We start from the raw sequence: 14659 nt of genomic DNA, 5'->3' as shown, positions 1-14659 counted from the left end.
GTGTTTCCTTCCAAAAATAACTTCTCCAGTTGATTTCATTCCGTTTCGACTCCGTCTGATATTCCTTTTCTTCAAAACACTGAAATAGGCATAAAACAGCAAATCTGGGCTAGGCCTCCGGTTAATAGGTTAGTCCGAAAAGTAATATAAAAGTGGATAATAAAGCCCACTATTGCCCAAAACAGTAGATAATATAGCATGGAGCAATCAAAAATTATAGATACGTTGGAGACGTATCAGCCGGCTTAATGTACGAATACACATGTGATGTGAAAGACCCAGAGCGATACAATCAGACACGTCTTGAAGATCAGGAAATCAATGAAATGGCCAAGTCGTTGCTTGGGGAGAGCCTCAAAAACTGCAGCAAATCGGGACTGAACCCTTTCTGTGCTCTCAATCCTGCCCCCAATGTAAGTACCTTAAGTCCCTTCAACTTATTTATCATTTTCTCATAAACTGCTCATCTTCTCTTTGTCATTTATATTTTCAGGCCGACTCTCCTTTTTGGAAGAAGAAATTTCCCACTGCCGCTTTAGCCAAGAAACAAAAAGCAACAACTAGAGGCCCGGGTCATCCCAAGAAAACCACTACTGGAGACCTGCTCAAGCTTGATGGTGAGTCAGAGGTAGAACTTGACTCCCTTGGTCGTCTTTTTATGCAACTTATTGACGCCAGCTCTTCTCAGGGTGATGCAACAACAAGTCATGCAGATGCAACAGAGGTAATCCTTGTCTCCTCTGACTCAGAACCCTTGGCGAGACAGAAAATTCGACGGGTCATCCGGAACATGAAATTTTCTCATCCTCTTGCTTACTTGGATCCCAACTTTCTTTTGAAGAAACAAAAACACGAGGCCAGGCGTAAAACCCGGAGCGACGCTAATGAAGAGCTAGTTTCCTGCTTACCAAATACTCCAGCTCCTCGCAAACTCCGTCACGAGGTGCCTCTAAGTCCAACTCATTCATTTCCAAAGGCGGGTCTCATTCGTCAACCACTTAACTCTTATGACTCAAACTATCAGGGAACATCTCATTCATCATCTGACGACTCTACCGGGACCCAGATGCTTGCCTTCAAAATTGCCCAAGGGTAAGAATTTGCATCTGTTGGTTAATATTTCACAATGACGTGCTCATACTCTTTATATCTTCCTTTCAAAGGTATAGCCAAGGCAGGCAAGAAATTGAAGATGGGCGGGCCTTCGAAAGACCCCACAGTTAATGAGCCGGAGAAACAAGCACCAATAGTCTCAGAGTCTTCCATTGAAAATCCTGAAGATCTTGCTGACGATCTGCCACCACAGGCCGACACCACAACTATTGACAGAATGAACACTGATGCTAACCCGCCAAGCCCTAAGCCGCCCAGCCATGCCAAGCTTGCTGAATAAATTCCTCTTGGCAAGACTGCTGAGGACGTCCTCATTACTAGCACAAGCTACACGGAGCCAGGGAATCCCACAGTCTTGGCCAAACATAGCACCAAGGAAGAATCTCATTCTTTGGATATGGGCAAGACCAGGTTGGATTTGGAGAGCTATGCTGCTTTCAGTGCAAGCGACATCCGCGGAGGGTACCTGCGCCGCCTTCACACCAACCATGAGTTTGAAGCCGGCTTAGTGAACCTCATGAAAGAGCTTTATGAGGTATGATATTACTCTCCTTCCATATATAATTATGTATCCGCCGAGTCTTAAGTATAAGTAAATATATTGACTATGCTTGAGACTCCATGATTACTTGCAATCCATAACCTCTTAGGGCTGGCTTATAATTGCCTGTAAAATCCTAGTATGTAGCCCCCAAGGATCGGCTTAAGCTAACAAGTTGAGCGAGTACTTATAATAATTTGTAGAAATTCGAACATGTAGCCCCCAAGGGCTGGCTTAAACTGACAAGTTGAGCCATGACTGTAGTATAACTTAAGAAATCCAAACGCGTAGCCCCCAAGGGCCGGCTTAAACTGTCAAGTTGAGCCGGGACTGTGGAATAAGAAACATGTAGCCCCCAAGGGCCGGCTTAAACTGATAATTTGGCCGGGTCATTGAGCACTTTGAAATGACCTACATTAGCCCCCAAGTGCCAAGTAGAGTACTTGTAATGTGCTTGGGACTTTAACAGAATAACCTCACCAGTAGTTAAACCCTGATTTATAACCATTGCTTCCCCACTGTATTCTAGGCTGAGCTAAACATGAAGGAAATTCAAGTGGGCGATTTAAGGAAGAACATCAAGACCTAGCAAGCAGAAACATCCAAAGCCAAGTTGGAATTGAAGGCCTCACTAGAAGCAACTGAAAGTTGAAAGGAAACTTTGACGCGGAGAGAGACGGCCGGGAGACTCAGAAGGCTACGCTAGTGAACAGGGACGAAGATGCTGAGGTTGCTCTTAAGCCGGTGACTCAAGAGTTATCTGACTTAAAGCAACATAATATTCAAATGACATCCACCATCTTTAGTAAGTATAACATGTCAATCTACTTGAACCCTCCTGACATCTTTTGTGTGTATAAAAAGTCTAACCTGCCAACAATTCTTCTTTGTAACAGGCGCCAGGAGTGCCAGCCTTGGTTTAGACATGCTTCTGAAGCTGAAGGTCATTTATTCTTTAACTGAACAGCTATGCAGCGGCACACTCCGCAGTCTTGTGGCTTTGGGGGGCAACAGAAAACCACCAAGTCAGATCAACGCTATGCTGGATCACTTATCAACTATCCCAGGACAAATTGATGAACAAAGACTATCAGCCACCAGAGCCGGAGCAATCCTTGCACTCGGTTGGGCCAAAGCCTGGCAATCAGAGCTTGATCCAGAGGAGATAGCGACTGGGTGTCCGGAATGCAAAGATGATCAGTCACCTTTTGAAGAGAGGGACTTCAATCGCTATGTTCGAGAAATGTGACCTGTTTCCTGCAAAGTTGAGGAAGAATTAAATTTGAACAACTACACGGTGGCTTACGACAGCAACAATTAGAAGATTAAATCACCGGCCCACAATGTTGCCAATCTCATTCCTCCTAGGCATAAGCATATTTTTGCTCCTGATGTTGATCACTCTCTTATACTCAATGATGAAGCAACTTTCGAAGCCTTAACTAGCATCGACTAGACGTCACCTTACCTCCAGATGGCCAAGGAAGAAGAACCGATGCATGATGACCCGGAGTCGTCTACTCGCCATGAAGCAAATCAATGATGAACCATGCGGCTCTCAGGACAGGATACAAGATCTTCTCGCCCAAAAAATACTTGGCTTCAAATTTATGGGCTTATAACAGCCATGTAATAGACTAGTCTTTGAAACAATGATCTACCTTGTCATGCCTTCACGCATGTTTATCTTTTAATTTTTGAAGCACCAGTTTTAATGTTTGACGATGGGATTTATACTTAATCATTTATGCAAGCCATAGCTCTCCCTGTCCTGCACAAAGTGTAGGCAACATATGCCCTGGCAACTTATCGTGAAAGGCAAGGGCGGGTAACAACCCAAACATAATATGGTCTTCTGCAATTATGGAAAAGACAAGAATTGAGGCTTTTGAAGCCAAAATATACTCGCGGCTTAAAGTCAAAAAGCCAGGGCAGGTTGCCAAACCTCGTATATTCGTATAACAAGTAAAAACATACCTGAATAATTGGCTCATACTACCGGCTTACATCGCCATATCCAATGAGGGTGAAGACCCAAAGATTTGTCAGCTTGTGACTTCCATTGCGCAAACCAAAACATATTGGTGACTTAATGTCCATAGCCAGGGCGGGTTACCAAACCCGAAATGCTCAAATATGAGTCACATAATCAGGGTTGCATGACCCGTATTGTCGAAAAATGCACTTAACAAAAACAATCTTGAGGAAACAAAAAGCCAAAATACTCAAAGAGAAATATTCAAAAAATCTCAAATAATTGTCTGGCCGACTCACCGAAGCACGGCCAGATAAATTGGCTAGCAAAGCCATGTGCTTTCGATGGCCGCACAACCTTTGAGTTAATTCTATCTCACTATAAGCTGGCCCTCATGTGACATAAGCTGCCATTTTAACCTTAACGAGTTCAGGGTCTCAAAAAATATTGATTGTTAAGAGTACGACGGGTCACTCAGGATTACCTGGCAGAGTGGCAAGTTGCAAACAGGCAGCCTAACTCAGGATTTAGTGTCCATGCCTGGTCAAGAGGGTATGTAAGCTAAGCCCGATGAGTTGGATGCCCCCAAGTGACCTTATGAACAAATAATAAAGACTCGGATACTCAGAAATGAAACGACAAAGGCCCTGAATTATCAGGGATGCCGGCTTTATTATATTGATCATAATATATACATTGATAAAAGTATGTACAACGACGAGAGTCGATGGCTCGAGTGTACTAAGGCGAAGATGAGTAATATTCCAGGGTCGGCGGGTCTCCTCCTCCGACTTGCGTGAGTCCTTGTGTTCTCGTATATCAATGAGGTAGTATGACCCATTGTTTAGGTTCTTGCTGACCACAAAGGGTCCTTCCCAAGGTGGGGATAATTTGTGCATATCTGTTTGGTCTTGGATCAGCCGGAGCACCAAGTCGCCTTCTTGAAACGTCCGGGTCTTGACTTTGCAGCTATGATAGCGATGCATGTCTTGTTGATATATTGCCGTACGAGCTGCGGCAAGGTCACGCTCCTCATCCAATGCATCAAGTGCATCTTGACATGCTATCTCATTATCAGCTTCAACATAAGCCGCCACTCGAGGCGATCATGATGGATATCACTTGGAAGAACCACCTCTTCCCCATAAACCATGAAGAAAGGCATATAGCATGTTGACCTGTTGGGGGTGGTATTGATACTCTAGAGTACTGAAGGTAAATCCTCAACCCAACAATCCGGTGTTCTCTTTAAAGGAACCATAAGCCGAGGTTTTATGCCTCTCAAAATTTCTTGGTTAGCCCTCTCAACCTGACCATTGGACTGTGGATGAGCCACAGAAGAAACATCAAGACAAATATGCTCTCGTTGACAAAACTCCTTCATAGCACCCTTAGACAGATTGGTTCCATTATCAGTGATGATACTATGAGGGTAACCAAAATGAAAGATCAGTTTTTTTAACAAACTGGACCGTTGTTGCCGCATCACACTTGCTGACCGGCTCTGCTTCAATCCACTTAGTAAACTTGTCAACCGCCACCAAGAGGTGGGTTTTCTTATCTTTAGACCTCTTGAAAGGTCCTACCATATCAAGCCCCTAGACTGCAAACGGCCAAGTAATTGGAATCATCCTCAACTCTTGAGCCAGCACATGAGCCCGTCGAGAAATTTTTTGACAGCCGTCACATTTACTGACAATATCCTCTGCATCGGCATGAGCCGTCAACTAATAAAACCCATGACGAAAAGATTTGGCCACCAATGATTTTGAGCTGGCGTGATGACCACAATCGCCTTCATGAATCTCACGCAAGATCTCCCAGCCCTCTTCAGGAGAAATACAACGCTGGAACACACTTGTGACACTGCATCGGTGTAACTCGCCATTGACAATAGTCATAGACTTAGACCGTCGGGTTATCTGCCTTGCTAAAGTCTCATCTTCAGGTAACTCACCCCGGGTCATATAAGCCAGATAAGGTAAAGTCCAATCTGGAACAGTATTGAGAGCCGCCACTAAAGCTGCCTCCGGGTCAGGAATAGCCAAATCCTCCTCAGATGGTAATTTGACCAAGGGATTTTGTAAGACATCAAGAAACACATTAGGAGGCACCGACTTACGTTGAGAACCAAACCGGCTTAAAGCATCAGCCGCCTCATTCTTCCTTCGATCGAGGTGCTCCACCTGATAACACATGAAGTGACTAGCAATGTTGTCAACCGCCCAACGGTAAGCCGCCATGAGCGGGTCTTTAGAATGCCATGTGCCTGAAACTTGCTGAGGCACAAGGTCTGAGTCGCCAAAACACCTGACCCGGCTCAAGTTCATCTCTTTGGCCATACGAAGGCCATGGAGTAAAGCCTCATATTCAGATGCATTGTTAGTACAAGGAAACATTAGCCTCAAAACATAACAGAACTTGTCACCTCATGGGGAAGTCAAATGACCCCAGCCCCCGAGGCTTCTAGCTGCCTGGATCCATCAAAGTGAATTGTCCAATATGTCTTATCAGGCTTCTCCTCGGGCGTCTGTAACTCTGTCCAGTCATTGATGAAATCCACCAGAGCCTGAGATTTGATAGCCGTTCTTGGTAAATATTTCAAACCATGAGGTCCAAGTTCTATTGCCCACTTAGCAACCCGGTCTATAGCCTCTCTGTTTTGAATTATGTCTCCTAAAGGGGCAGAGCTGACCACAATAGTAGGATGACCAAGGAAATAATGTTTCCGTTTGCGACCTGCCATGAACACTCCATAGACCAATTTCTGCCAATGTGGGTACCGTTGTTTGGACTCGATCAACACCTCACTAACATAATAAGCTGGCCTCTGGACTGGGTACCCCTTACCCGCCTCCTTGCGCTCCACCACAATCGCCACACTCACAACCTTACTGTTAGCCGCCACATATAGGAGCAAGGGTTCTTTCTCAATAGGAGCCACAAGTATGGGCGGCTCAGCTAACTGCTTTCTGAGCTCTTCAAATGCCTTATCAGCAGCATCACTTCAGACAAAATGATCAGTTTTCTTCATCATCTGGTACAAAGGAATTGCCTTCTCGCCTAGGCGACTTATGAACCGGCTCAAGGCTGCAATACGACCCGCCAGGCGGTGGACGTCATTAACACATGCCGGCTTAGCCAATGTAGTAATGTCCTTGGTTTTCTTTGGGTTAGCTTCAATGCCTCTTTCTGAGACTAGAAAACCCAAGATCTTGCCTGCAGGTACACAAAAACACACTTGGACAGGTTAAGCATCATCTTATAGACCCGGAGATTGTCAAAGGTCTCCCTTAGATCCTCCAAGAGTGTCTCCTTTTTCCTGAATTTAACCACAATGTCATCCACATAAGCATGCACATTACACCCAATTTGACTATGAAAGCAATTCTGAACACATCATTGATAAGTCTCCTGGCACTCGTGAGCCCAAAAGGCATAGAAACATAGCAGAAAGATCGAAAAGGCGTGATAAAAGATGTGTTCTCTTGGTCTTTAACTACCATTTTGATCTGATGATAACGAGAATAAGCGTCATGGAAACATAAACTCTTACAACCCACCATGGCATCAATAATCTGGTCAATGTGAGGGAGAGCAAATGGATCAGCTGGACATGCCTTGTTAAGATCAGTGTAATCAACACACATACGCCAGGTGCCATTTTTCTTAAGTACCAACACCGAGTTAGCTAACCACTCAGGGTGAAAGACTTCCACAATGAACCAGGCTGCCAAGAGCCGGACCACCTCTTCTCCAATGGCTTTATGTCACTCTTCATTGAAACGATGAAGGAACTGTTTGACCCAGTTAAATTTAGGATCAGCATTGAGAGTGTGCTCAACGAATTCTCTTAGTACACCCGGCATGTCAGAAGGTTTCCATGCGAAGATGTCCCGATTCTCACGGATGAACTGGATGAGCGCACTTTCCTATTTAGGATCCATATTAGCCCCAATTGCGAGCTGGTGAGACGAGTCATCACGAACAAAATCAACCTGCTTAGTATCATCAGCTGATTTAAATTTCAACAGAGGGTCTTTCCCCGTGGTGGGTTTCTTCAAAGGGGTCATATTAGCCAGGTCAACATTATCCTTATAAAACTTAAGCTCCTCAGTAGCGCAAGCTGACTCAGCATAGGTAGCATCTCCTTCTTCGCACTCCAAAGCAATTTTTCGATTAATATGGAATGTAATGGTACCCTTACGTCCTGGCATCTTAAGCTGAAGATAAACATAACAAGGTCGTGCAATAAATTTAGCATAGGCCGGCCGTCCAAACAAGGCATGATTAGGGTTCTTTATTTTAACCACCTCAAACCACAACATTTCTGCCTTGTAGTCATAATCATCACCAAAAGCCACTTCCAAGGCAATCTTACCAGCTGGGTATGCCGACTTTCCAGGTACCACACCATGAAAGACTATGGAGGACGGCTTAAGATCTTTATTAGTCAAATTCATTCGATGAAAGGTATCATAATAAAGGATATTGATGCTGCTTCCACCATCCATGAGGACTTTGGTGAATTTTTAACCCCCAACTTGAGGGGCTACCACCAATCCTAATTGACCCGGATTGCCAACCTGGAGCGGGTGATCCTCGCGACTCCAAGTGATTGGTTGCTCGGACCACCGCAAATACTGAGGTACCATTGGCTCAACTAAGTTGATCGCGCGCTTATGAACCTTATGATCTCTCTTGCAAAGACTTGTGGTCAAAACATGATACTGGCCACCGTTAAGCTGCTTCAAATTACTCTGGAATCCTGACCGATGTTGCTGGTTACCCTGACTGGGCTGTTAGTTATAACCGCCCTGATTGCCTTGTCCTAGTTATGCAAAATTTGATCCGTTGCCCGCAAAGCCGGGCCCATGTGAGCTGGAGCCTAACCCGCCGGGCGGGCCATTATTATTATCTAACTCTGATGAAAACCGGAATTCTTGTATTCCTTCATAATGAAACAATCCTTCCACAAATGAATCGCTGGCTTATTGGGCAAACTATGTTTCGGGCAAGGTTCATTCAATATCGCCTCAAGGTTAAATCTCGGCCCTCCGAAGGACGGCTTACCATGGCGCTGGTTTTTATACCCGGTGTTGGTGTTAGCTACTAGATCTGACCCTCCGTCGGGGTGTCTGCTCTTACCACCACTACCCTGGTTGTGACCATTATGACCGGCCACATTTTTTTGCTGACCCTTACCATTACCATTCTTCTTTCCTTTGGACTTTTCATCATTAGACCCATGATCCTTGGTAGTATCAGAGCCAGCATACTTAATGAGAGCCGCCATGAGCTCCCCTATGTCACTACAATGACGCTTGAGCCGGCCGAGCATCTGTTTGAGGGAGGTAAAGTGACAATTGTTCTCCAGAATGAGAATAGCAGAGCCTGCCGCAATGCAATCCGACGAGTGAATAATAGCTGAGACCTGACGAACCCAATGATGGGCCGACTCATCCTCCCGCTGCACACAATTGTCCAGGTCGATAATCGACAGAGGCTACTTACATGTTCCCTTAAAGTTCTGAATGAAGCACGCCTTTAACTCCGCCCATGAATTGATGGAATTGGCGGGTAACCCTTTCAACCAGGTACGAGCAGGTCCATCCAACATCATTGTGAAGTATTTGGCACATACAACATCATTAACATCCAACATCTCCATAGCGAGTTCGTAGCTTTCAATCCAAGCTTCAGGTGGAAGATCAGCTGTGTAGTTAGGCACCTTATGAGGCCCCTTAAAAATCTTTGGGCAGACGTTCATTGCATAGAGCCGGCACTAGACACGGCACACCAACTGTCCTGGAAGTCATTCCCGCCTCAACAGATGCCGAAGGGTTTAGCTAAAACTGCTGATGAGCCCCCAATCGAGCCGCCAACTCTGCCTCACGACGGGCTCTAGCCTGATCCACAAGGGTCTGAGCATTATTATCCACATGGGGCGGGTCATCGTTACAAGGCGGGTTATGATGGTGCTCACTGCTGGAAACCGCCGGCGACTCAATGTGCCAGCTGTAACTTCGACTCGGGTGGGGTGTTGAGTGAATACGCTCACGACTATATGAATAAGCCGCCTGCTATGCCACAACCGTTTGGAGAAGTTCCACAGCATTCCGGGTCTCTATCACAACCGGAGACTCGCCTTTGATTGGGATAGCCGCCAGTCTTGTAGTCGCTGCTATCATGTTGTCCACCGGGTTAGAATAATGGCTAGAGGGTGTCGGAACCCGCTGATGAGGGGTCTGATCCCTATGGGGCAGGTCTGGCACACTAGGTTGAGCCGGCACTCCGGTTCCTGGTGCCTCAGCAGCCCGGGTTACGATGGGCAGGTTACTCGTTCCTGCTCCAGGCGTGTTAAAAAGATTCCGGCCTTCAAACTGTAAAGGTAGGCAACTCTGCTGCCTCCTTCGAAGAACAACGTTAGATGCATTCTGATCAGACTCAGACGGAAAGCTTCTGCCTGTATTCGCTTCGACTCGGCCTCCAGCGATGCCCGCTCAGTTGCCATCCTGGCATTTTCTGTATTAAGATCCTCTCGGGCTTTGGCCACCTTGTCTCGCACCTTTGCAACCTCTGCATTATGTTGCGCTTGATTCGCCGGAGTTACCTCTGCAGCTAACAGAGTCACCAAAGAATCCAAGAGCTCTGATAAGACTTGAGCTGGTGACCGGGCAGAGTTGCTCGCTCCAGCTATTGCAGCAACAGTTGAGCCGGATGTCATAGTTGTAGTTGTTGATGAATTTAGCACAGGATGCGTTCCAGCCATATAAATAGCAGCCCTGCTTGGCGGCTCATAGGGATCCGGAATACTGTCACCATCGGAATAACTCCCGAGCCCGCTATCCTGAAGCTGATAGATTGACTCGATTTACCGGCGGAGGACTCATCACCAGAATAGATGGACATCTCTCTGCCAGATGCAGACCCTTCCTCAAGATCCGCCCCACGAACAAAGCCAACGAAGACATGCTTCTGGGCGGGTCGAGCCCTGGCGGGTCGTGCATGCCGAGCCATCTTGATGATGTTGGTGCATGTGTCCGACTCAGGTCCCAACTCGCCGATGAAGACGTGAATTCCGCCAAAGGGGACCCGATACCCGTACTCGATTGAGTTGGCCTCGTGGCCCTAGCCAGCATCGTCGATGTAGATTTTGCCGCGGTGACTCTTGGTCATCTGGCCCATGCCATATCCTTTGATCCCTGAGCAGCTGCCCTTCAAGAACTCGAAACCAGCATGGTCTGGCCCCATGGTGGGCGCCAACTGTCGTGGACTTAACATGTCAGATGCCCTAGTGAAAGGACTTAGGTGTGGAGCCATCGCAACGTAGGTTAGCTCGGAGGGGTTGAATGGGACGAAGGAAAAAAGGATTTACCCAGGTTCGACCCCTTCTAACAAGGTAAAATCTTACGTCCTACTTGTAGTTGTATTGCTTGAGTTTTGATTACAAGGGAGCGAATCCGCTTTACCTAGCTATCAATCAATTGTTCCTTGAATTAAGCCACCGCCGGGTCTCGCCTTTATATACACAAGTCGAGGTCTGGCGGTTTACAAGAGTCTAGGTCGGGTCACACAATGTAACCAACTCTAGTTCTAACTCCCTTGCCTTACAGAGCAAGTCATCATCCGCCAGCTCACACCTTCGGGTCTTGAGTCGCCTCTAGGTCTTGGGCTTCCAATAAGCCTTCCTATGAACCGCCGCCTTCACATCTTGTCCTCTTAGGCCTTGTGCCATAAGTCGCCAACTGTGTAACTCGGCCCTTCCATGGCGGGTCAATCTCAGGGTTATATCCCCAACACAAGGTATTCCTCCGATATCCGGGAGTTGCATGATCTCATAGTTGAAGGAGTGTGTATTTGACATGAAGAAAGCAATAGCAATAAACTGAACGGTTAATATGCTAAGCTAACGGATGGGTCTTGTCCATCACATCATTCTCCTAATGATGTGATCCCGTTATCAAATGACAACACATGTATATGGTTAGGAAACCTTAACCATCTTTGATCAATGAGCTAGTCTAGTAGAGGCTTAGTAGGGACACAGTATTTGTATATGTATTCACACATGTATTTAAGTTTCCGATCAATACAATTCTAGCATGAATAATAAGCCTTTATCACGAATAAGGAAATATAAAATAACAACTTTATTATTGCCTCTAGGGCATATTTCCTTCAGTCTCCCACTTGCACTAGAGTCAATAATCTAGATTAAATTCTAATGAATCTAACACCCATGGAGTCTTGGTGCTGATCATGTTTTGCTCGTAGAAGAGGTTTAGTCAACGGGTCTGCCACATTTAGATCCGTATATACTTTGAAAATTTGTATGTCTCCATCCTTGACCTTTCACGAATGGAGTTGAAGCGTCTCTTGATGTGTTTGGTACTCTTGTGAAACCTGGATTCCTTCAACAAGGTAATTGCTCCAGTGTTGTCATAAATGATTTTCATTGGACCCGATGCACTGGGTATTACACCCAGATCGAATATGAACTCCTTCATCCAGACTCCTTCATGTGCTTCTTCTGAAGTAGCTATGTAATCCGCTTCACATGTAGATCGCACCATGACGCTCTGCTTGTAACTGCACCAAGTGAAAGCTTCTCCATTCAATATAAATACGTATTTGGTTTGTGACTTAGAGTCATTCAGATCAATGTCAAAGCTAGTATCGACGTAACCATTTACGACAAGCTCTTCATCACCTCCATAAACAAGAAACATATCCTTAGTCCTTTCAGGTACTTCAAGATTTTCTTGACCACTGTCCAGTGATCCACTCCTGAATTGCTTTGGTACCTCCCTGCCAAACTTATGGCAAGGCACACATCAGGTCTGGTACATAGCATGGCATACATGATAGAACCTATGGCTGAGGCATAGGGAATGACTTTCATTTGCTCTCTATCTTCTGTAGTGGTCGGGCTTTGAGTCTGACTCAATTTCACACCTTGTAACACAGGCAAGAACCCTTTCTTTGACTGTTCCATTTGGAACTTCTTCAAAACTTTATCAAGGTAAGTGCTCTCTGAAAGTCCTATTAAGTGTCGCGATCTATCCCAATAGATAATGATGCCCAATATATAAGCAGCTTCACCGAGGTCTTTCATTGAAAAATTCTTATTCGAGAGAAACTCCTTTATAAAGGATCCATTCTTAGCAACAAATATCTTGCCTTCGGATCTGTGATAGAAGGTGTACCCAACAGTCTCCTTTGGGCATCCTATGAAGACACATTTCTCCGATCTGGGTTCGAGCTTATCAGGTTGAAGCTTTTTCACATAAGCATCGTAGCCCCAAACTTTAAGAAATGACAACTTGGGTTTCTTGCCAAACCACAGTTCATATGGTGTTGCCTCAACGGATTTTGATGGTGCCCTATTTAACGTGAATGCAGCCGTCTCTAAAGCATAACCCCAAAACGATAGCTATAAATCAATAAGAGACATCATAGATCACACCATATCTAATAAAGTGCGGTTATGCCGTTCGGACACATCATTACACTATGGTGTTTCAGGTGGCATGAGTAGAGAAACTATTCCGCATTGTTTCAAATGAAGACCAGACTCATAACTCAAATATTCACCTCCACGATCAGATCGTAGAAACTTCATTTTCTTGTTACGATTATTTTCCACTTCACTCTGAAATTCTTTGAACTTTTCAAATGTTTCAGACTTATGTTTCATCAAGTAGATATACCCATATCTACTCAAATCATCTGTGAAGGTCAGAAAATAACGATACCTGCCACGGGCATCAACACTCATTGGACCGCATACATCAGTATGTATTATTTCCAATAAGTCTGTTGCTCGTTCCATTGTTCCGGAGAACGAAGTTTTAGTCATCTTGTCCATGAAGCATGGTTCGCAAGCATCAAGTGATTCATAATCAAGAGATTCCAAAAGCCCATCAGCATGGAGTTTCTTCATGCGCTTTACACTAGTATGACCTAAACGGCAGTGCCACAAATTAGTTGCACTATCATTATTAAACTTATATCTTTTGGCTTCAATACTATGAATATCTGTATCACTACTATCGAGATTCAATAAAAATAGACCACTCATCAAGGGTGCATGAACATAAAAGATATTACTCATATAAATAGAACAACCATTATTCTCAGATTTAAATGAATAACCGTCTCGCATCAAACAAGATCCACATATAATGTTCATGCTTAACGCTGGCACCAAATAACAATTATTCAGGTCTAATACTAATCCCAAAGGTAGATGTAGAGGTAGCGTGCCGACAGTGATCACATCGACTTTGGAACCATTTCCCACGCGCATCGTGACCTTGTCCTTAGCCAATCTTCGCTCAGTCCGTAGCCCCTGTTTTGAGTTGCAAATATTAGCAACAGAACCAGTATCAAATACACAGGCGCTACTGCGAGCATTAGTAAGGTACACATCAATAACATGTATATCAAATATACCTTTCACTTTGCCATCCTTCTTATCCGCAAAATACTTGGGGCAGTTCCGCTTCCAGTGACCAGTCCCTTTGCAGTAGAAGCACTCAGTCTCAGGCTTAGGTCCAGACTTGGGCTTCTTCACTTGAGCAGCAACTTGCTTGCCGTTCTTCTAGAAGTTCCCCTTCTTCCCTTTGCCCTTTTTCTTGGAACTAGTGGTCTTGTTAACCATCGACACTTGATGCTCCTTCTTGATTTCTACCTCCGCAGCCTTTAGCATTGCGAAGAGCTCAAGAATTGTCTTATCTATGCCTTGCATATTATAGTTCATCATAAAGCGTTTGTAGCTTGGTGGCAGTGATTGAAGAACTCTGTCAATGACACTATCATCAGGAAGATTAACTCCCAGCTGAGTCAAGTGGCTGTGGTACCCAGACATTCTGAGTATATGTTCACTGACAGAACTATTCTCCTCCATCTTGCAGCTATAGAACTTATTGGAGACTTCATATCTCTCAATTTGGGCATTTGCTTGAAATATTAACTTCAACTCTTGGAACATCTCATATGCTCCATGACGTTCAAAACGTCGTTGA

At 45.0% G+C, this 14659-nt stretch overlaps 1 protein-coding gene across 1 annotated transcript; it reads left to right on the top strand.

Annotated features, from left to right (window-relative positions):
- The first annotated feature begins 248 nt into the window (after positions 1–248).
- On the top strand, positions 249–2243 carry LOC147979923 (uncharacterized). The gene is made up of 5 exons (XM_087515398.1): positions 249–413; positions 494–943; positions 1025–1092; positions 1525–1648; positions 2184–2243. Exons 1-5 carry the CDS (start codon positions 249–251, stop codon positions 2241–2243), a joined length of 867 nt encoding a protein of 288 aa, XP_087371524.1.
- Positions 2244–14659: the final 12416 nt, after the last annotated feature.

The sequence above is a fragment of the Triticum urartu genome, chromosome 3A, assembly GCF_056163025.1.
Source record: "Triticum urartu cultivar PI428250 chromosome 3A, HENAU_Tu73, whole genome shotgun sequence".
Taxonomy (NCBI): Eukaryota; Viridiplantae; Streptophyta; class Magnoliopsida; order Poales; family Poaceae; genus Triticum; species Triticum urartu.
This window is presented reverse-complemented; position numbering and strand designations above follow the sequence as displayed.

What these genes read in the sequence shown, in the direction of transcription:
- LOC147979923 (XM_087515398.1), top strand. Translation starts at nt 249, where the DNA reads ATGTACGAATACACATGTGATGTGAAAGACCCAGAGCGATACAATCAG. An exon ending in CTCTCAATCCTGCCCCCAAT is followed by an intron (nt 414 to 493) that starts GTAAGTACCTTA and finishes TTATATTTTCAG; the next exon opens with GCCGACTCTCCTTTTTGGAA. An exon ending in CTCGCAAACTCCGTCACGAG is followed by an intron (nt 944 to 1,024) that starts GTGCCTCTAAGT and finishes TCAAACTATCAG; the next exon opens with GGAACATCTCATTCATCATC.